Here is a 23,870-nt window from a genome sequence, read left to right as displayed (position 1 = left end):
TACATGCAACTACTTTGTTTAGTGTGTGTTAATGTGCAGTATACACTTTGTTTGTGTGCATTGATGTGCAGTATACACTTTGTTTAGTGTGTGTTAATGTGCCGTATACACTTTGTTTAGGTGTGTGTGGAGGAGAAAAAGAATGCAGCAGAGTGAACTCCGCTGAAGTGAGTTACAGCCTGTCAGAGGCTACAGGCCTGAGCACAGAGGCAAAGGGGAGGGGGAGAGTCAGAGAGTCAGAAAAGGGGAGAGGAGATGAAGTTCAAATGCAGGTCAGGCACCTGGGGGAAAGTCCCAACTCTGGCTAAGAGCCTCTGGGGAACAAAACTCACAGTCAGGCAGGCCTGCATGACCACGACTGACACAGCAACACCAAAGCAGAAGTAATAAATCTGTGCCGGCGAAGGACAAGAGATACATGGATAGAGTACTAGTATTTGGCTGAATATAAAGATGTGAGGATTCTGACAAGGTCATGACGGTGGTGTGATCTCAGTAATGGAGGGGGCCAAGGAGGATAGATAGCATATATAAGGCCCATATTAAGTGTGTTCAGCAGTCGTCGGAGCGATCCGCGGCTCAGATTGTTTGTTCTGGAGAATAAAGACTCTTTTGCATCCAAGTCCAACTTCTCATCTGCTTTTTGCTTCAAGACTCAAATTTCTTACCATTAGAGTTGAAGAATTAGAGAAAATGCTCGTGGGCTATGACGGTTCGACACCCAAGAATAATCCACGACATGTGTTAACGTGCAGTATACACTTTGTGTGCATTGATATGCAGTATACACTTTGTTTAGGTGTGTTAACGTGCAGTATACACTTTGTGTGCATTGATATGCAGTATACACTTTGTTTAGTGTGTGTTAATGTGCAGTATACTCTTTGTTTAGGTGTGTTAATGTGCAGTATGTTAATGTGCAGTATACTCTTTGTTTAGGTGTGTTAATGTGCAGTATACACTTTGTTTAGGTGTGTTAAGGTGCAGTATACTCTTTGTTTAGGCGTGTTAACGTGCAGTATACACTTTGTTTAGGTGTGTTAACGTGCAGTATACACTTTGTTTGGGTGCATTGATGTGCAGTATACACTTTGTTTCGTGTTTGTTAATGTGCAGTAAACAATTTGTTTAGTGTGTGTTAATGTGCAGTATACACTTTGTTTAGTGTGTGTTAATGTGCAGTATACACTTTGTTTAGTGTATGTTAATGTATTTTCCTGGGCCGTCATTCATGTTAAATTGATTAACAGTGTTTTGTAATTCCTGTGAAGTGGGTGCAGTCAATAAATTATGAATTTCTTCAGCGAGACAGACATCGTAACGTGTCGTGGATGAAATTTCCAGCGATATCCCGAGCAGAATCGCTGTATTGTGATAATACTGTTCCCGTGGGTAAACAGGTTACTTGCTATACTCAGCCGTAGTAATGGTTATAATAATAAAATCAATAATAATATAAGAATCCAGTAACTATAATACAATAATAAAACTATAATAATAATAATAAACCGCATTAGATAATTATAATAAGGTAAAATAATAATATAGCAATAATAATAGTACAATGAGAATACCAGTAAATATTAATTAAAATAATAATATGAGAATATAATAATTGTAAGAATAGCAATAACAATAATACTGTAGTAGTACAATAGCATTAGTACAATATATATATAGATAGATAGATAGATAGATAGATAGATAGATAGATAGATAGATATACATATATATATATGTATATATATATATACTAACACACACACACACACACACACATATATATATATATATATATATATATATATTAAAAATTATCAAATATCAAATGTGAGGAGAAATGATTTTCCTCAATAGGTTTATAATCCTGTTTTCATTTTATTGGAGAATAAGACATGATCATTGAGAGGTAAAACTTGGAGGACAAGGTAAAGAAAACCATTTAACTTCAGTTTAATCCAGCTCGGTAAACATTAGAAATCAGATTCAACATAAACAAAAGTATTTTCAGAAGCAGCAAACTGACATTGACACTGATTTTATCTCATGCAGGTGGGGCTACCAAAAGAGTCCTGAAGTGTGGTCAATTGGTGATGGAGCGCCGCAGACCGACACCACCCCAGGTCACGGGCCACAGGACGCGACGCCCAGACACCTGAGAACGATGCAAGCCCGGAGACCCAGAGGCACCGCGGGCACCGCCCCCAAGACACACCCAGAAGGAGCGAGGCAAGAGGGCAGCCCCCCATCCAGACCACCATCTACCCCCGCCTACAACTTCTCCTTGCCGAGATAATCCATCCACCACATAGGTGTGGGAAATCAAGATGGTGATCAGGTAGTGTGATTATTGACCAGGTGTGCTTCAGGCTGGGAAGAATTAAAGTTTGGACACTACAACATGCAGTTTTATCACACAGGAAAAAAACCACAAATACAAAAGTTTTGAGAGAGCATGCAATCCGCATGCTGACTGCAGGGATTTCCACCAAAGCTGTTGCCCATAAAGGCCAATTCGTACTTCAGAAGGATGAAGAAACTTCTGGCACTCGGGGGTCTGAGCGAATAAATGACGTCATTTCTTTTCTCAGCTCCGACTTTCTGAAGACATTTGACACCTGGCTCCCTGATCTGGGGTGAAGTATGTTCTGCTGTGTGGTCTGCGAAGTCTTGTGTGTTGCTCAGATTTTTCTTGTTTGCTTAAGCATTCCTCCGCCTCACATACAAACCTGGATGTACAGACAGTGCATCTGAAAATTGCATGCTTGATGGGCGGTGTCCTTCAACCGCAAGTCCACAACACTTTAGCACAGGACAGGACAGGACAGGACAGGACAGGACAGGACAGGACAGGACAGGACAGGACAGGACAGTGCCAGGTGTCTATTGACACACTGCCATGTGCTGCCCACACACTTTCTCCTAACACCTTTCCTAAACCCCTTTAGGAAGTCTCCTAACATCTTTCCTTAATTTAAAACTTCCTCTGATATAGCACAGAATTACAGTGTGAGGACTGTACTCCCTGGTTATTGGTCTCCTCTTGCGGTTTCAGGTTGTTTCCTCCTGATCCACACCGATGGTGCATTAGTGTAGCTCGCCCCTCTCTCACCATGCAGTGTGTATTGCATGCAGTTAACTGTAAGTGCACATGCTCAGGCTGTGGCTCCATTCATTCAGATCACGTGATTTTGATGCCTTGTGGAGCTTGAAGCCTGAAGCCCCACTAACAACGTTATTTAGATGCTCAGAGCTGATTGGCTGGTGCTGATTGAGGCGGAGCTTCACAGAACCTGAGCGAGTCTCACAAATACCAGCTTGTTAGCAGCTAAAGCTAACAAACAGTTAACAATCTGAATTGATTAGGTTGATTATTTACTGGAGTACTAGTTTGAAACTTGTACTTTAGTGGAGAAACTAGAAGTCACTGGTGGTAAACTGAGTGACACGATGTTAAAGTATTTCTAAGTATTTAACTTTGCTGGTGGTCCAGTGGTGGAATTTACATCTCCGAAAACGCAGACCCTGGTGGATTCCCTACTTTACCTTTTTTTCCAATTTATTTATTTATTTTTTAATCAGCTAGTTCCATTGCACATCCTTTTCACGGGATCACTGCCTATATGGTTGTCATAAAACATTGTGCGCCCACTTTACTTTGGCATTCAGTGGTGTCACTAGACCTGAAATAAAGTCTCCCCCCAGTAAGTATTTACATATAGAAACACCACTGCATATAAATAAGAATAATCAACAGAGAGATGAGCATGAAGAGTGAAAGCAAACACATACAAATAACATCTGAAAGTGACACTCAGATATAATTTTTTTTAACTTTAAATCAATTCAACAAATGACAATATACTATTTACAACTTTTGTTTGTATTTTTCTACCTCTACAAGTAAAATGTAAACACGACTACTTTGTAATTTATTCTTGACTTTTGTGATCAACTGCACGATTTTCAAAGAATAATTGTAATTGAAACATGAAATCTGTGCCCACCACAATGTTTTATTTCATTGTTTCACTAAAATGAAGATGGAAATAATAAGACAAAGATATATTTCAAACGCAAACGAGCCTTTTATTGGAACAGGAAGTCATGAGAACAAAGTCACAAAGAGACATTTGATAATATGTGAAGCAGTTTGAATCATGGTAGGATTTATAATCCACAACAGTTTCACAGTTCAAATAGTCAAACATTATTGTATTGAAGAAGAGACAATCCTCCAGTAGAGTGGTCATAAAGGATGTTTCAGGGGCGCTACTGAGCAGCGCATGGAGTAGACGTGTTTCCAGAGGCTCCTCCGTGCCAAACTTTAAAATCAATATTCTGACAGTCTACATTTAACCTTTGAAGGTCTCAGGAGTTCCCTGAAACTTTAAGCTCCAACTTGCACACTTTGGATGACAGGATGCCCAAGAAGCAAGAAAACACCGAGCCACGCCGACCAGCTTTAGCTAAAGCTAACGTCGGTAGCGTCTCTCCGAGCAAAGCTATGAGCGAGGACGGAGATGAACCACCGCTGATGTGGGAGAAACTATCAGATAAGATCCTGAAACACATGAATGGAAGGTTCGATAAGCTGGAAAAAACTCTCCAGGCAGTACAAAGCTGTCAAGCTGAAATTTTGGAGAAGGTGGAATCTATTGAAGAGCCAGCTGTGCTCACTCAACGTGATTTTATTGAACACACCCACAATACACGCCCCACAATACACGCCCCGTGCCAATCACATACAAATATGACAATCAATAAAGAAAACAAAAAAAGGAAAACAATAACATTATTGCATTTTGCAACCTTAAGACAAAAACAAATACATTGAGAGCACACGGTTAACACCCCCACTTGCTCTCACATTGTTGACGTACAGTATGTCATATTATTTTCCAAACATAAATTCATCAAACTTCATTAACTTACACTTGGTTGCAGGCTTTGTTAACACATCTGCTACCATCTCATTAGTGGGACAATACACTAATGTAACTGTGCCATTATTTACAGAAGACCTAATAAAATGGTATTTGATGTCGACATGTTTGCATCTTTGCCTGCTCACAGGATTTTTTGATAAAGCTATTGTACCTTGATTGTCTTCATATACCTTAGGTGGTGTGTACTGACATTTATCTAGGTTTTCCAGTCGCTGTTTAAGATAGAGACACTCCTGTATGGTTGTGGCGAGGGCTATATACTCTGCCTCACAGGTGGACAGTGCCACAGTTGGCTGTTTCTTGGTCTTCCATGAAATCAAAGCACCACAGTCGGTTAGACCTACACAATACCCAGAGGTACTACGTCTGTCATTACTAGCCGCCCAGTCTGCATCACTCTATGCTCTTATTCCTAATGTGTCATATTTTCTGTAACACAGCTCTTTGTTAATTGTTCCTTTAAGATACCTCAGTACATGTTTAACTGTGGCCCATTGCTCAACAGTTGGCTCTGTGAAATATTGTGACGGTTTGCTTACAACAAAATTTATATCTGGTCTAGTACAAATTGTCAAATATATGAGGCTTCCCACCACCTCTCTATATTTTTTCACATCAATCATCTTTTCGGCATCATTAGTATAGTCCAGTTTTTGTTCACATGGCGTCAATCTAGGTTTGCAATCCTGCATGTTAAACCTTTGTAATATTTTTGACACATATTTTGTTTGGGACATTTTCACACAGTTGGCACTCTGGTTAAGATAAGATAAGATATCAAGAAATGCCTTAGTTTGCCCAAGTCCTTCATTTTGTATCTTTCGGCAAGCATGTCCTTCACATGTTTGAGAACATTTGCATCACTTGCCGCAATTAACAAATCATCAACCCATATTACAATGATCACTTTCTCATTGGGTGTTTCCCATGTATAAACACAGTGGTCAGCTTGATTCTGCTCAAAATGGTTTTTGGTCAAGTACTCATGCAGTACTTTGTTCCAGTTTCTGCCAGATTGTTTTAAACCATACAATGACCTTTCCAATTTACAAACTACATTTTCATTTGTGTCAGATTTTACTTCATAGCCCTCTGGCTGTTCCATGTAAATTTCGTGATATATTGGTGCATTTAGGTAGGCAGTTTTTACATCCATTTGATGCAGAATCAAATTTTCTTGTGCTGCTTTTTGTATTATCACTCGGATACTTGTTAAATTAGCTGTAGGGGAAAAAGTCTCTTCATAATCTACCCCTCTCTTCTGCCTGTATCCTTTGGCTACATAACGTGCTTTGCACTTTTCAGATCCATCTATATTGTTTTTAATCACATAAACCCATCTACCCCCAACTGCTTTCTTACCCTCAGGCAAGCTACTTAGGGTAAATGTGTGGTTTTCTCTAAGTGACTGCATTTCCTCATCCATTGCAGTGACCCACTCTTTTGATCTGTCTGAGGTTACAGCTTCTTTGAAAGTTACAGGTATATTACATGTCACTCTATAACAGTAATCTATGTTAATCTGCACCTGATCGGTTTCCTCATCAGATGCTTGTTGAGAAACATAGTCACGCAGATAGTCTGGCCTCTTCCTCACTCTAGAAGGATACCTTGTAGCTTCAACTGTTTGGGTCTGAGGACTACTACCCAGTTCATCCTCTTTTACTTGAACCTGCTCACTTGCTGGACTTACATTTACATCCTGCCCAGTTATTTTGACCCTCTGCTCCAGAACATCATCATCATTGTTAAGAGATTCTATTCTTAAAAGCTGTGTGAAAGATACTAACGTGCACTGAGGAATTTGCTGACCGCTTGACTAACAATTTGCTGAGGTCTGCACTAATGAAAAACACCTCTATTTTATGGTTGCAGGACGTGGCCTGTAACATGTGGTTATCTCAAGTGTTTGTAGGAGACAAAGCCTGAGACACAACATCTTAAGTTGGGGGAACGAAAACCTAGACTACAATCGGTGGAAACCCGTCACAGCTGGTCCCTTTTGATGACCTCGCTCAAGTACCCCTTGACCCCAGGCTGGCTTCGTGACATCCTGCAAACCTCAGCTAAACCTGCGGAGACCCCGTGACTCACCATTTAGAATGCTCTGCCTGCGAGCAGAGGAAATGCATAAATGCAAATGTCGCCTAGGCAGACACGTCTTTCTTCCCGTGAACTGCTCGCAGTTCACGTCGCTCGGTTTAGAGTAGGAACCAAGACCCAGAATTCTGTAAATTGAGAATATTGCTTGCTTATCGCACTTCAATATAATTTGATGGTCAATCTTTAAGAAACCTGACTCATGTGTCTTTCTTTAGTTAGACTGCCAACAAAAGGACTTGTGGTGCGAATTGAAAGCACCAAATCATCCTCAACAATGCCAGTCTGAGTCTGTCGCTCAACACTGGTTTTAGACATAAACTTGACTAATCTGTGTTTTTGTATTTTCCTGCTGTCAGGGAAATAGACAATGTATGCCGGACTGCTTTTATCATAACCAATAAAAACACCCTCTTCACATCTTGGATCTAGCTTTGTTTTCTTTTGTTTATAAGCAAAACACTCTGAACCAAACTTTTGCATCCTGGATAAATTGGGCCTTCTCCCTGTTAACATCTGAACTGGTGTCTGTTTGGTGCGTGTGTTAAAGCACCTGTTCCTAATTATGGCTGCTGTCTACACTGCATAAGGCCATAAACATTTAGGTAACTTACTCTCTATTAACATGCACCGTGCCATGTCAAAAAGAGTACATCTTGTGCCGTCAGCCAGCTCCATGCAATGATCCCTGGCCTGGAACTCGTCATCGAACCTCTTGAACTTAGCGATGTCGGTGACTATATGCGAGGTTGCCCCGCAGTCAACCATCAGGCCCCTCACGTCAACATCCGGGCCGCTTGGTTGGCATCCTGCCTCTCCATCTGTCACCCGGAACACGTACTCGTCGGTCCCGTCCTCGGTGCCGCTCGCCCTCCATGTTGTGTCCTGGCGCCATCGTCTCCTGCAGTTTGCAGCACAATGAGTGTTGCTCTTGCATTTGCTGCACCACAGTTTGCGCTGGCAAGTGCGGGCCATGTGTCCCTTCAGGCCGCATCTGTAGCACACCACGTCCGCTGCAGTTCTGTCAACTCCACGTTCAGATGAGCCTGAGCTGGCGGGTCTCAGCCTCGGTCTTGTGCGCACAGCCATTATATTATCTTCTGCGGCTGGAGCATGCATCTTTTCAATGTCCTCGTAGCTTCGAAGCTTGGTTTTGAATTCTGCAAACCTTATCCTGTCTTCGGCTTGCGTTATATGGATGGCAAACTGTTTAAAAGTCTCAGGAAGTCCTTTTAGAACCATAGCCACCAACAGCCCGTCACTCAAAACCTCTCCAGCATTTCGTAATGCAGTGATGGCAGTTTCTGCACGAATGACATATTCAGTCACACTCTCACTGCTTGATTTTTGTAACGAAGTCAGCTCAGTATACAGACTTATTATTCGAGGCTTTCCTTTGCCTGCATAATAGTCTCTCAAAATCTTTAAAGCTGCGCGTCCATCGTCAGTTGCGTCTCGCATCACAAGCGACAAACTCTTGTCGTCCAAGAATTGGATTAATTCAGCATATGCCTCAGCATTTGATGCTGCTTCTTCTGGTGTCTCCACACCCTCGGGCTCCATGGTAATAATCACTTTCAAGCCTTGCAGCCGGAGGTGTCCCAAAAACTTAACCTCCCAAAGTTCGTAATTCTTCTCATCTCCATCAAACAAAAGGCGCGACCAGCGACCGCCAGGTTCTGTTCTTCTCAGCCCACTCATTGTGCTATAAATCAAAAAAAAACACTGGGCCCATAACCTGTTCACAGAGTAGACGCAACGACGTGACTCACTTGCAACACACAGCCATAGAGCCAGCTGTGCTCACTCAACGTGATTTTATTGAACACACCCACAATACACGCCCCACAATACACGCCCCGTGCCAATCACATACAAATATGACAATCAATAAAGAAAACAAAAAAAGGAAAACAATAACATTATTGCATTTTGCAACCTAAAGACAAAAACAAATACATTGAGAGCACACGATTAACACTGAGATTACAAATACACACACACACACACACACACACACACACACACAACCACACATAAATCCAATACATTTTGGATGTGTTGGTTTGTGAATACATTTATAAATTCTTGTTAATAAACGCCTGTTCGCTAAATTGAATGATTTGATTCATGGTGATTATTGTATATTTATTGTGACATCTGCTGGGTTGTGAAGGTCTGTGCTTGAATCTCACACCTTCTCTTTTATTTTTGTATTGTTATGTTTTTTAAGTAAATATAAACTAACTGAAGTAAATTCTTTAAACCGACACTGATGGTTTGGTGATTACTTTTATTCAAGATTCCTTGGTGGTGCCTCGCAATTAATAATGAATCGATAACACATTTGTTTAAGTTAATTATCTTAATTAATAAATCATTTGAATAATTTAATAACTTTAACTAATGAAACAGCTACTTATTAATGAGTAAATTAGATTTTACTTCAATTGATAATATACATTTTTTCATAAATCACTTTCAGTAATCTATTAGTTACAGTAATTTAATTGTAATAACCAAATGTCAATAACAACAAGAAAAACTATAATTCTTTATACTTATTTTTCAGAAATGTGGATGAACTTGTTTTCCCGGTGTGATGGAGAGGCTCTCTTACTGACTGGAGGGATTATTACAAAATCACTGTTGTGTAACTGCTGTCGCACAGCAAAGTCATGCTTGTCTCTAAGATTTATTTTTATTATTTTATCTTCTTTCAGCCAAGTTGTTGCACTTTTTGTAAATATCCCCTCTTTGAGAGGCCAATGTAACTGTAAAACACAAGTTTCCCATCGACACTATTGTTTTCAAGAGTCTGAGGCACAACACTCATTTATCATTTCTTCTATTGTTTCACGTTTATTTTAACAGCCATCTTTCACAAATGTCAATGATTGTGGTTTCTCAGAACTTAAGGTCTTTATGATGAAGATTCTTGCAGACACATGTACAGTAGCTGCTTCTTGAGTTCTCATACTTTACCAATATGTTTTGAATGCACTTGAGTAGATACTCTTTTGATAAGCTCAATTTGATATTTTCTTTCAGCCAATCCCCCTCCCCTTCAAATGATTAGTTTTTTTGCCCCCTAATTAGAATCTGTTGTCAATGTTTTACCTGGTTATATAAGTTAATTGTAACATATAAAGAACAATAATCAACAGAGAGATGAGCATGATGAGTGAAAACAAACACATAAAAATAACATCTGATAGGGACAGGCCGCATATATTAAAAAATGTTACTTTAAATTAATTTAACAAAAAATAAATTATTTACAACTTTTGTTTGTATTTTCCGACCTCTACAAGTACACTACATACTACACTACTATTTTGGAATTTATTCTTGACTTTTGTGATCAACTGCATGATTTTCAAAGAATAATTGTAATTGAAACATGAAATCTGTGCCTATCACAATGTTTTATTTCATTGTTTCACTAAAATGAAGATGGAAATAATAAGACAAAGATATATTTCAAATGCAAACAAGCCTTTTATTGGAACAGGAAGTCATGAGAACAAAGTCACAAAGAGACATTTGATAATATGTGAAGCAGTTTGAATCATGGTAGGATTTATAATCCACAACAGTTTCACAGTTCAAATAGTCAAACATTATTGCATTGAAGAAGAGACAATCCTCCAGTAGAGTGGTCATAAAGGATGTTTCAGACTGGTTGCATTATTCTCAGAGAGCAGGCTCAGCTCGGTCACCACCACAGCTCTCAGCGGTAAAAACACAGGTGGAAGGTGAAACTTCCACAGCAGCTGCTGACTTGGGTCATCATCATGACGTTGGCCCCGACCTCTTGATACGGCTGGACAGCTCGGTCGGTGATCATCCCCATGCCCCTGATGGGGTTGTTCCCATCCTTCCTGAACCACAGGAACACCTGGTTTCTTCCGGTCCCCTTGTTCAGATCCATGTTGACCAAGTTGAACCCTTGTTGTTGGATGTTGTTGTACTCGTCATCATTGGTGGAGACCTGCAGATCCCTGATGGTCTTCTGCTTGTCACTGGTAAGAAGGTACCAGATGTAGACCCGGTCCTCGTCCACAAACTTGTTGGTGTTGTCATCCATTCGGGTGTAGCCTCTCTCCAAGAGGTCAACGTCACTGGTCCAGGTGGAGGTGGCAGTGATGTCACTGATGTACATTGGCGTCTGTCTCTTCACCCACAGGTAGATCCAGTTTCCTCCAGCCTCCTGGTTCAGATCACAGGTCAGCCTCTCCCAGCCGAATCGAACCCTCTGGGCTTCATCAGTGGCGTCTGTGGAGACATGAAGGTCTCTGATGGCAACGTCAGCCTCTGTGGTACCCTTGAAGTACCACAGGTAGACACAGGCTCCACATGCTCCGGCGTTGAGGTTCTTGTCGATCTTGCGGTACCCTGCATCAGAGAGACCCTCTGCCATATCATCGGTGTATGAAAACTGGATCTTGGTGATGGCCTCGCCACACTTCTCATTCTTGTACCAGAAGTGGACCTCGTTGCCTCCGGCTCCTTGGTTCAGATTTACTTCATCCTTTTTGAACTTCTGTGCACGGAGCTGACTCTCCTCAGTTTCATTCAGGGAAACGGCAATCTGAGTGATGGGCATTTTGGTTCCTGCATCAAATCAAGTGAAAGAGTTCATGAGTGAACATCAGCTCATACACAATGTGTGTTTACACATGAAGAAACACCCTGGACATGATTCAATGTGCAATGTGAAGAAAGAAAACATTCCAACTGAACTCCCTGAAACTGAGGCAATCAATTTAAAAAACACTCAGCTGTGGACCAACTGATTTCTGAAGTGAAACGTGTAAATCATGTCTAACAATGTTTGAACAATGTGGAAATGTAATTTCAATGGTTAAAAAGGAAGCACTAAACTAATCTTATTGCAACAAAAGTCCACTTTTAAAGTCTCCATGTTGCAGAGACATAAGAAGAATGCTAAATATTTGATGCAGAGAGATGCTGCATGTGTGTGTTTTTGTCCTACAAATCGATTATTGCCATTTTGGAAAATTGAACATAAAATGACTCTTTGTCAAAGATAAAACCAACTCAAAAGATTAATGGGTTTGACATGTTTACATCCATAATATTTATATACAAAACATTAGAGCTCAAAATGCTCATTATTAAATATTCTAAGTGGTCTTGAAGAACAACTTTACAAAGCATCCTTCAATATGCAGTGAAAATCCTCCTGATACTGACCAACATGTTTATCCAGGATAAAAGGACACAGAGAGGAAGAAAGGAAACAAGAAGCAGGTGAACACTTACGTGAAGACTGACTGTGTCTGTTGGTCTGAAGTCAGTTGGAAGCTGCTGGACGCTGCTGTTCTCTCACAGAGTCACTCGTCTTTATATAGGGAACAAAACGTGGAGGTTGATTGTGAAATCACAACCTGTGGCTGTGAAATTCCTGAGAAATCCTTTTGAAACCTCCAACACTGTCAATCATCTGTCTCACCCACCCACCTGTCTTTACCTCTTTCAGGAGAATCCATCTTTTAGTTTTCTGTCTCAGTCAATCTTGTGTAATTTGAGTCCTCAGTTTCTTTCCTGGGGGTGGGAATGAACTCTGCGACTCCTGTTGCCACATCCACCTGAAGTGGCACATTAAGCCGTCCATTCTGAGGACTGATGGACTCAGTGTCAGGAGCTCTCATGGAGGATCAGCATGTGGATCCAGCATCAAGCCAGCATGGGTCGGCTTTTGTTGCCCCCTTCCAGAGAAAAGCTGATGTCTGTTGTGAAGTGACAATCTGTGTTCGTAAGCTTTTTGCAGTATTGTTCCAATCTTTATGTGCAGGTTACGGATTTCTGGATGTTAATCATATTTGTACTTCTCCGGGGAATGCAAACTATCAGACTATGTTTATTGGTCCTCAAAAGACAAGAGGAGCAGAAATCTCTTTTTCCTTGGACTTCCAGTGTAAGACAACCTCACATTTACAGAACAGTTTTTCTGGTTCCTGTTTTCATCCATCCATCTTCTATACTGCTTCTATCTTGTGGAGAATAGCAGGGCGCTGGAGCCAGTGTCAGCTAACTATGGGCGGGGCAGGATACGACTGGACAGGCCTCCAGTCCATCGCAGGACAAACAAAGTGAGACAAATAACTGCACACACTGCCATCACACCCATGAACAATTTAGGCTCACCAATTAGCCTCACCGGAGTACCCGGAGGAAGCCCATTCACAAACGGGAAGAATATGCAAACTCCAGATAGAAAGGCCCGGCTGGTAGTTGAACACATGACCCTCTCCCCGTGAGGCATGTGCTGCTACCCACTGCACCAGCATGCAGCCCAGTTCATTGATTGATCATTTTTATTTAAACCCCCTTGTATTTTGAAAACATTTTTATTGTCCTCCCAACAGATTACTGAAGTAATCCCTTTTGTTGCTGCTCCTAATTCCCATCAGTTTATTTGAAATACAAAATGCAGGCCTCACTCCTACTGACAGCCAGAGCCCATCTTATTGCCTTGGACCCTGAAAACATGGACTGACTGTACCTCTGCTTATCTCCCCTCCGTGTAGCCTGCTAGAACCCTGCTTGAGCCACACCCTCAAAATGCCCAGGCCCTGTGTTCTCTGGAACTGCTTCTGCCTCTGGCACTCAGAGGACTCCTGCCCTGCTGCTCCGTCACCTGCTGTGTTCCCACCACTGAACACCTGCTATCATACCAGAGAATCAGGGGCGAGGTTGTGGAGCTGGAGCCCATGGCACGACAAGACCAGCAAGCCGACATCCATTTCATGTGAAAGTGGTTTAGAGAACTGTATGGATTCTGTGGGATGAAGACATAAAGACAGATGGTTATGCAAGACTGATGATTCATTTTCCTGTCGTTGGTTGTACAAGAGATGTCAGTGTTTCTGTGGAACGTGGCTTGACTTTGGACCCTGAGGCAAGTTTATTCATAAAGCACCATTCATACACAAGCAATTCAAAGTGCTCCTTCAAAGCAAATACATTAAATTACATTAAAATAATCAATAAAACACAATATTATGGCAATAAAAGTCAAAAGTCAAAACATACAAAAGTCAAATAAAACTGTAGAATGAATAGTCAAAAATGTAACTGAAGCTAATAATTAATTTAGAATATCAAAAAAAGTGATTAAAAAAACCATAATTTATAAGAATCATGACAATGCTGCAGTGAACAATAATGTTTTCAGATCTGATTTAAATAAGCCGAGTTGGAGAAGTTTGTTCCACAAGTGAGGAGCATATAACCTAAATGCTGCTTCACTTTGTTTGGTTCTAGTTCTGAGAACACACAGTGGACCGGTCCCAGATCACCTAAGGGTTCTGGATGCTTAATAGGGAACTAATCAATCCTGCATATGTTTTGGTCCAGAACCATTGAGCGTTTTGGAGACAAGCAGTGAGATTTTAAAATCTCTCCTTTGACTCACAAGAAGCCAGTGGGGAGTGTTTTGAGGACCGGTGTGATCTGGTCCAGGTTCTTGGTGTTTGTTAGGATCCTGGCTGCGGCATTCTGGATCAGCTGAAGCTGCTTGATTGAATTTGTGGTTAAAACCTGTAAAAACACCATTACAGTCATGGAGCCTCCTGAAAATGAAAGCATGAACTAGTTTTTCTGTCTTTAAACCATCTCATCCGAGGGGATGAGGAGGAGGACTGCAGAGAGGAAGTGAAGGCCTTTGTGGAGCGGCGTGACGGGAACAATCTGATCCTGAATGTCAAAAGAACCAAAGAACCAGTGATCAACTTCAGGAAGAAACAGCCTGTGCACACCTCACTTTACATCATGGACACGGCAGTGGAAATGGTGCAGCACACCAGATTCCTGGGGGCGAACAACCTCACCTGGTCTCTCCACACCTCCTCCATCGCCAAGGAGGCTCATCAGTGCCTGATCTTCTTGCGGCGTCTGAAGAGAGCTCACCTGAGCACATCAGCCTCACCACCTTCTCCAGAGGAGCCATAGAGAGACGCTGACCAGCAGCTTCTCTCTGTGTCATGAGAACAGCACTGCCTCTGACCGAAAAGCACTGAAGAGAGTGGTGAGGGCCGCCCAGAAGATCATTGGGGGCTCAGTGCCACTAACAGGGGACTTGGCAGAAAAACGTTGCCTGTCAAGGGTATTGAGGATCACCAAGGACCCTGCTCAGCCTGCCCTGGACTGTTTCCTCTCCTCCCCTCAGGCATTAGGAACCACAGCCTGAGATGTAAAACTGCCAGCTTCAAGAACAGCTTTAAATGCATGATTCTTACAAATTATGTTGTTCACTTTTTTTGATATTCTAAATTAATTATTAGCTTCAGTTACATTTTTGACTATTCATTCTACAGTTTTATTTGACTTTTGTATGTTCTTTTATTGCCATAATATTGTGTTTTATTGATTATTTTAATGTCATTTAATGTATTTGCCTTGAAGGAGCACTTTGAATTGCTTGTGTATGAATGGTGCTATCTGAATAAACTTGCCTCGGGGTCCAAAGTCAAGCCACGTTCCACAGAAACACTGACATCTCTTGTACAACCAACGACAGGAAAATAAATCATCAGTCTTGCATAACCATCTGTCTTTATGTCTTCATCCCACAGAATCCATACAGTTCTCTAAACCACTTTCACATGAAATTAATTTCGGCTTGCTGGTCCTGGGGCCTTTTTTGTCCTTTTTTTTCATCCATGAATCAAGTTCTTGTCGTGCCATGGGCTCCAGCTCCACAACCTCGCCCCTGATTCTCTGGTATGATAGCAGGTGTTCAGTGGTGGGAACACAGCAGGTGACGGAGCAGCAGAGCAGGAGTCCTCTGAGTGCCAGAGGCAGAAGCAGTTCCAGAGAACACAGGGCCTGGGCATTTTGAGGGTGTGGCTCAAGCAGGGTTCTAGCAGGCTACACGGAGGGGAGATAAGCAGAGGTACAGTCAGTCCATGTTTTCAGGGTCCAAGGCAATAAGATGGGCTCTGGCTGTCAGGAGGAGTGAGGCCTGCGTTTTGTATTTCAAATAAACTGATGGGAATTAGGAGCAGCAACAAAAGGGATTACTTCAGTAATCTGTTGGGAGGACAATAAAAATGTTTTCAAAACACAAGGGGGTTTAAATAAAAATGATCAATCAATGAACTGGGCTGCATGCTGGTGCAGTGGGTAGCAGCACATGCCTCACGGGGAGAGGGTCATGTGTTCAACTACCAGCCGGGCCTTTCTATCTGGAGTTTGCATATTCTTCCTGTTTGTGAATGGGCTTCCTCCAGGTACTCCGGTGAGGCTAATTGGTGAGCCTAAATTGTTCATGGGTGTGATGGCAGTGTGTGCAGTTGTTTGTCTCACTTTGTTTGTCCTGCGATGGACTGGAGGCCTGTCTAGTCGTATCCTGCCCCGCCCATAGTTAGCTGACAGTGGCTCCAGCGCCCTGCTATTCTCTACAAGATAGAAGCAGTATAGAAGATGGATGGATGAAAACAGGAACCAGAAAAACTGTTCTGTAAATGTGAGGTTGTCTTACACTGGAAGTCTAAGGAAAAAGAGATTTCTGCTCCTCTTGTCTTTTGAGGACCAATAAACATAGTCTGATAGTTTGCATTCCCCAAAGAAGTACAAATATGATTAACATCCAGAAATCCGTAACCTGCACATAAAGATTGGAACAATACTGCAAAAAGCTTATGAACACAGATTGTCACTTCACAACAGACATCAGCTTTTCTCTGGAAGGGGGCAACAAAAGCCGACCCATTCTGGCTTGATGCTGGACCCACATGCTGATCCTCCATGAGAGCTCCTGACACTGAGTCCATCAGTCCTCAGAATGGACGGCTTAATGTGCCACTTCAGGTGGATGTGGCAACAGGAGTTGCAGAGTTCATTCCCACCCCCAGGAAAGAAACTTTGCCCCGAGGAATACAAGGGGACACTCATCTGATGTGGAATTGACTGAGACAGAAAACTGAAAGATGGATTCTCCTGAAAGAGGTAAAGACAGGTGGGTGGGTGAGACAGATGATTGACAGTGTTGGAGGTTTCAAAAGGATTTCTCAAGAATTTCACAGCCACAGGTGGTGATTTCACAATCAACCTCCACGTTTTGTTCCCTATATAAAGACGAGTGACTCTGTGAGAGAACAGCAGCGTCCAGCAGCTTCCAACTGACTTCAGACCAACAGACACAGTCAGTCTTCACGTAAGTGTTCACCTGCTTCTTGTTTTCTTTCTTCCTCTCTGTGTCCTTTTATCCTGGATAAACATGTTGGTCAGTATCAGGAGGATTTTCACTGCATATTGAAGGATGCTTTGTAAAGTTGTTCTTCAAGACCACTTAGAATATTTAATAATGAGCAGTTTGAGCTCTAATGTTTTGGATATAAATATTATGGATGTAAACATGTCAAACTCATTAATCTTTTGAGTTGGTTTCATCTTTGACAAAGAGTCATTTTATGTTCAATTTTCCAAAATGGCAATAATCCATTTGTAGGACAAAAACACACACATGCAGCATCTCTCTGCATCAAATATTTAGCATTCTTATCATGTCTCTGCAACATGGAGACTTTAAAAATGGACTTTAGTTTCAATAAGATTAGTCTAGTGCTTCCTTTTTAACCATTGACATTACATTTTCACGTTGTTCAAACATTGTTAGACATGATTTACACGTTTCACTTCAGAAATCAGTTGGTCCACAGCTGAGTGTTTAAAAAGTTCAGTATCTTGGAATAAGATAAGATGATATTTTATACTCTGCATGTTCACATTGATCCACATCTCATCGTCTTCATTTTGATCTATGCATTGATATCCTATGAATTAAAGCCTGTGATTTAGAGTTTGCATTACTTCTGGTGCACGTCAAAGTGATTTTTAAAAGATTGCCTCAGTTTCAGGGAGTTCGGTTGGAATGTTTTCTTTCTTCACATTGTACATGAATTTATCCTTTGAATCATGTCCAGGGTGTTTCTTCATGTGTAAACACACATTGTGTATGAGCTGATGTTCACTCATGAACTCTTTCACTTCATTTGATGCAGGAACCAAAATGCCCATCACTCAGATTGCCGTTTCCCTGAATGAAACTGAGGAGAGTCAGCTCCGTGCACAGAAGTTCAAAAAGGATGAAGTAAATCTGAACCAAGGAGCCGGAGGCAACGAGGTCCACTTCTGGTACAAGAATGAGAAGTGTGGCGAGGCCATCACCAAGATCCAGTTTTCATACACCGATGATATGGCAGAGGGTCTCTCTGATGCAGGGTACCGCAAGATCGACAAGAACCTCAACGCCGGAGCATGTGGAGCCTGTGTCTACCTGTGGTACTTCAAGGGTACCACAGAGGCTGACGTTGCCATCAGAGACCTTCATGTCTCCACAGACGCCACTGATGAAGCCCAGAGGGTTCGATTCGGCTGGGAGAGGCTGACCTGTGATCTGAACCAGGAGGCTGGCGGAAACTGGATCTACCTGTGGGTGAAGAGACAGACGTCAATGTACATCAGTGACATCATTGCCACCTCCACCTGGACCAGTGACATTGACCTCTTGGAGAGAGGCTACACCCGGATGGATGACAACACCAACAAGTTTGTGGACGAGGACCGGGTCTACATCTGGTACCTTCTTACCAGTGACAAGCAGAAGACCATCAGGGATCTGCAGGTCTCCACCAATGATGACGAGTACAACAACATCCAACAACAAGGGTTCAACTTGGTCAACATGGATCTGAACAAGGGGACCGGAAGAAACCAGGTGTTCCTGTGGTTCAGGAAGGATGGGAACAACCCCATCAGGGGCATGGGGATGATCACCGACCGAGCTGTCCAGCCGTATCAAGAGGTCGGGGCCAACGTCATGAAGATGACCCAAGTCAGCAGCTGCTGTGGAAGTTTCACCTTCCACCTGTGTTTTTACCGCTGAGAGCTGTGGTGGTGACCGAGCTGAGCCTGCTCTCTGAGAATAATGCAACCAGTCTGAAACATCCTTTATGACCACTCTACTGGAGGATTGTCTCTTCTTCAATGCAATAATGTTTGACTATTTGAACTGTGAAACTGTTGTGGATTATAAATCCTACCATGATTCAAACTGCTTCACATATTATCAAATGTCTCTTTGTGACTTTGTTCTCATGACTTCCTGTTCCAATAAAAGGCTTGTTTGCATTTGAAATATATCTTTGTCTTATTATTTCCATCTTCATTTTAGTGAAACAATGAAATAAAACATTGTGATAGGCACAGATTTCATGTTTCAACTACAATTATTCTTTGAAAATCATGCAGTTGATCACAAAAGTCAAGAATAAATTCCAAAATAGTAGTGTAGTATGTAGTGTACTTGTAGAGGTCGGAAAATACAAACAAAAGTTGTAAATAATTTATTTTTTGTTAAATTAATTTAAAGTAACATTTTTTAATATATGAGGCCTGTCCCTATCAGATGTTATTTTTATGTGTTTGTTTTCACTCATCATGCTCATCTCTCTGATGATTATTGTTCTTTATATGTTACAATTAACTTATATAACCAGGTAAAACATTGACAACAGATTCTAATTAGGGGGCAAAAAAACTAATCATTTGAAGGGGAGGGGGATTGGCTGAAAGAAAATATCAAATTGAGCTTATCAAAAGAGTATCTACTCAAGTGGATTCAAAACATATTGGTAAAGTATGAGAACTCAAGAAGCAGCTACTGTACATGTGTCTGCAAGAATCTTCATCATAAAGACCTTAAGTTCTGAGAAACCACAATCATTGACATTTGTGAAACATGGCTGTTAAAATAAACGTGAAACAATAGAAGAAATGATAAATGAGTGTTGTGCCTCAGACTCTTGAAAACAATAGTGTCGATGGGAAACTTGTGTTTTACAGTTACATTGGCCTCTCAAAGAGGGGATATTTACAAAAAGTGCAACAACTTGGCTGAAAGAAGATAAAATCATAAAAATAAATCTTAGAGACAAGCATGACTTTGCTGTGCGACAGCAGTTACACAACAGTGATTTTGTAATAATCCCTCCAGTCAGTAAGAGAGCCTTTCCATCACACAGGGAAAACAAGTTCATCCACATTTCTGAAAAAAATAGAAAAAAGTATAAAGAATAATAGTTTTTCTTGTTGTTATTGACATTTGGTTATTACAATTAAATTACTGTAACTAATAGATTACTGAAAGTGATTTATGAAAAAATGTATATTATCAATTGAAGTAAAATCTAATTTACTCATTAATAAGTAGCTGTTTCATTAGTTAAAGTTATTAAATTATTCAAATGATTTATTAATTAAGATAATTAACTTAAACAAATGTGTTATCGATTCATTATTAATTGCGAGGCACCACCAAGGAATCTTGAATAAAAGTAATCACCAAACCATCAGTGTCGGTTTAAAGAATTTACTTCAGTTAGTTTATATTTACTTAAAAAACATAACAATACAAAAATAAAAGAGAAGGTGTGAGATTCAAGCACAGACCTTCACAACCCAGCAGATGTCACAATAAATATACAATAATCACCATGAATCAAATCATTCAATTTAGCGAACAGGCGTTTATTAACAAGAATTTATAAATGTATTCACAAACCAACACATCCAAAATGTATTGGATTTATGTGTGGTTGTGTGTGTGTGTGTGTGTGTGTGTGTGTGTGTGTGTGTGTGTGTGTGTGTGTGTGTGTGTGTGTGTGTGTATTTGTAATCTCAGTGTTAATCGTGTGCTCTCAATGTATTTGTTTTTGTCTTTAGGTTGCAAAATGCAATAATGTTATTGTTTTCCTTTTTTTGTTTTCTTTATTGATTGTCATATTTGTATGTGATTGGCACGGGGCGTGTATTGTGGGGCGTGTATTGTGGGTGTGTTCAATAAAATCACGTTGAGTGAGCACAGCTGGCTCTATGGCTGTGTGTTGCAAGTGAGTCACGTCGTTGCGTCTACTCTGTGAACAGGTTATGGGCCCAGTGTTTTTTTTTGATTTATAGCACAATGAGTGGGCTGAGAAGAACAGAACCTGGCGGTCGCTGGTCGCGCCTTTTGTTTGATGGAGATGAGAAGAATTACGAACTTTGGGAGGTTAAGTTTTTGGGACACCTCCGGCTGCAAGGCTTGAAAGTGATTATTACCATGGAGCCCGAGGGTGTGGAGACACCAGAAGAAGCAGCATCAAATGCTGAGGCATATGCTGAATTAATCCAATTCTTGGACGACAAGAGTTTGTCGCTTGTGATGCGAGACGCAACTGACGATGGACGCGCAGCTTTAAAGATTTTGAGAGACTATTATGCAGGCAAAGGAAAGCCTCGAATAATAAGTCTGTATACTGAGCTGACTTCGTTACAAAAATCAAGCAGTGAGAGTGTGACTGAATATGTCATTCGTGCAGAAACTGCCATCACTGCATTACGAAATGCTGGAGAGGTTTTGAGTGACGGGCTGTTGGTGGCTATGGTTCTAAAAGGACTTCCTGAGACTTTTAAACAGTTTGCCATCCATATAACGCAAGCCGAAGACAGGATAAGGTTTGCAGAATTCAAAACCAAGCTTCGAAGCTACGAGGACATTGAAAAGATGCATGCTCCAGCCGCAGAAGATAATATAATGGCTGTGCGCACAAGACCGAGGCTGAGACCCGCCAGCTCAGGCTCATCTGAACGTGGAGTTGACAGAACTGCAGCGGACGTGGTGTGCTACAGATGCGGCCTGAAGGGACACATGGCCCGCACTTGCCAGCGCAAACTGTGGTGCAGCAAATGCAAGAGCAACACTCATTGTGCTGCAAACTGCAGGAGACGATGGCGCCAGGACACAACATGGAGGGCGAGCGGCACCGAGGACGGGACCGACGAGTACGTGTTCCGGGTGACAGATGGAGAGGCAGGATGCCAACCAAGCGGCCCGGGTGTTGACGTGAGGGGCCTGATGGTTGACTGCGGGGCAACCTCGCATATAGTCACCGACATCGCTAAGTTCAAGAGGTTCGATGACGAGTTCCAGGCCAGGGATCATTGCATGGAGCTGGCTGACGGCACAAGATGTACTCTTTTTGACATGGCACGGTGCATGTTAATAGAGAGTAAGTTACCTAAATGTTTATGGCCTTATGCAGTGTAGACAGCAGCCATAATTAGGAACAGGTGCTTTAACACACGCACCAAACAGACACCAGTTCAGATGTTAACAGGGAGAAGGCCCAATTTATCCAGGATGCAAAAGTTTGGTTCAGAGTGTTTTGCTTATAAACAAAAGAAAACAAAGCTAGATCCAAGATGTGAAGAGGGTGTTTTTATTGGTTATGATAAAAGCAGTCCGGCATACATTGTCTATTTCCCTGACAGCAGGAAAATACAAAAACACAGATTAGTCAAGTTTATGTCTAAAACCAGTGTTGAGCGACAGACTCAGACTGGCATTGTTGAGGATGATGATGATGTTCTGGAGCAGAGGGTCAAAATAACTGGGCAGGATGTAAATGTAAGTCCAGCAAGTGAGCAGGTTCAAGTAAAAGAGGATGAACTGGGTAGTAGTCCTCAGACCCAAACAGTTGAAGCTACAAGGTATCCTTCTAGAGTGAGGAAGAGGCCAGACTATCTGCGTGACTATGTTTCTCAACAAGCATCTGATGAGGAAACCGATCAGGTGCAGATTAACATAGATTACTGTTATAGAGTGACATGTAATATACCTGTAACTTTCAAAGAAGCTGTAACCTCAGACAGATCAAAAGAGTGGGTCACTGCAATGGATGAGGAAATGCAGTCACTTAGAGAAAACCACACATTTACCCTAAGTAGCTTGCCTGAGGGTAAGAAAGCAGTTGGGGGTAGATGGGTTTATGTGATTAAAAACAATATAGATGGATCTGAAAAGTGCAAAGCACGTTATGTAGCCAAAGGATACAGGCAGAAGAGAGGGGTAGATTATGAAGAGACTTTTTCCCCTACAGCTAATTTAACAAGTATCCGAGTGATAATACAAAAAGCAGCACAAGAAAATTTGATTCTGCATCAAATGGATGTAAAAACTGCCTACCTAAATGCACCAATAGATCACGAAATTTACATGGAACAGCCAGAGGGCTATGAAGTAAAATCTGACACAAATGAAAATGTAGTTTGTAAATTGGAAAGGTCATTGTATGGTTTAAAACAATCTGGCAGAAACTGGAACAAAGTACTGCATGAGTACTTGACCAAAAACCATTTTGAGCAGAATCAAGCTGACCACTGTGTTTATACATGGGAAACACCCAATGAGAAAGTGATCATTGTAATATGGGTTGATGATTTGTTAATTGCGGCAAGTGATGCAAATGTTCTCAAACATGTGAAGGACATGCTTGCCGAAAGATACAAAATGAAGGACTTGGGCAAACTAAGGCATTTCTTGATATCTTATCTTATCTTAACCAGAGTGCCAACTGTGTGAAAATGTCCCAAACAAAATATGTGTCAAAAATATTACAAAGGTTTAACATGCAGGATTGCAAACCTAGATTGACGCCATGTGAACAAAAACTGGACTATACTAATGATGCCGAAAAGATGATTGATGTGAAAAAATATAGAGAGGTGGTGGGAAGCCTCATATATTTGACAATTTGTACTAGACCAGATATAAATTTTGTTGTAAGCAAACCGTCACAATATTTCACAGAGCCAACTGTTGAGCAATGGGCCACAGTTAAACATGTACTGAGGTATCTTAAAGGAACAATTAACAAAGAGCTGTGTTACAGAAAATATGACACATTAGGAATAAGAGCATAGAGTGATGCAGACTGGGCGGCTAGTAATGACAGACGTAGTACCTCTGGG

General features: G+C 41.3%; 1 protein-coding gene across 1 annotated transcript; it reads left to right on the top strand.

Moving 5' to 3' along the window:
- The first annotated feature begins 17,176 nt into the window (after positions 1-17,176).
- On the top strand, positions 17,177-19,215 carry LOC308116488 (uncharacterized protein). The gene is made up of 2 exons (XM_080474734.1): positions 17,177-17,235; positions 18,083-19,215. Exon 2 carries the CDS (start codon positions 18,091-18,093, stop codon positions 18,964-18,966), a length of 876 nt encoding a protein of 291 aa, XP_080330860.1. The 5' UTR covers positions 17,177-17,235; positions 18,083-18,090; the 3' UTR covers positions 18,967-19,215.
- The last annotated feature ends 4,655 nt before the right edge of the window (positions 19,216-23,870 follow it).

This window comes from Lipophrys pholis, assembly GCF_963383615.2.
Source record: "Lipophrys pholis genome assembly, chromosome: 11".
Lineage (NCBI taxonomy): Eukaryota > Metazoa > Chordata > Actinopteri > Blenniiformes > Blenniidae > Lipophrys > Lipophrys pholis.
Note: the sequence above shows the minus strand (reverse complement) of the source record. Positions and strands in the feature narration are given on the sequence as shown.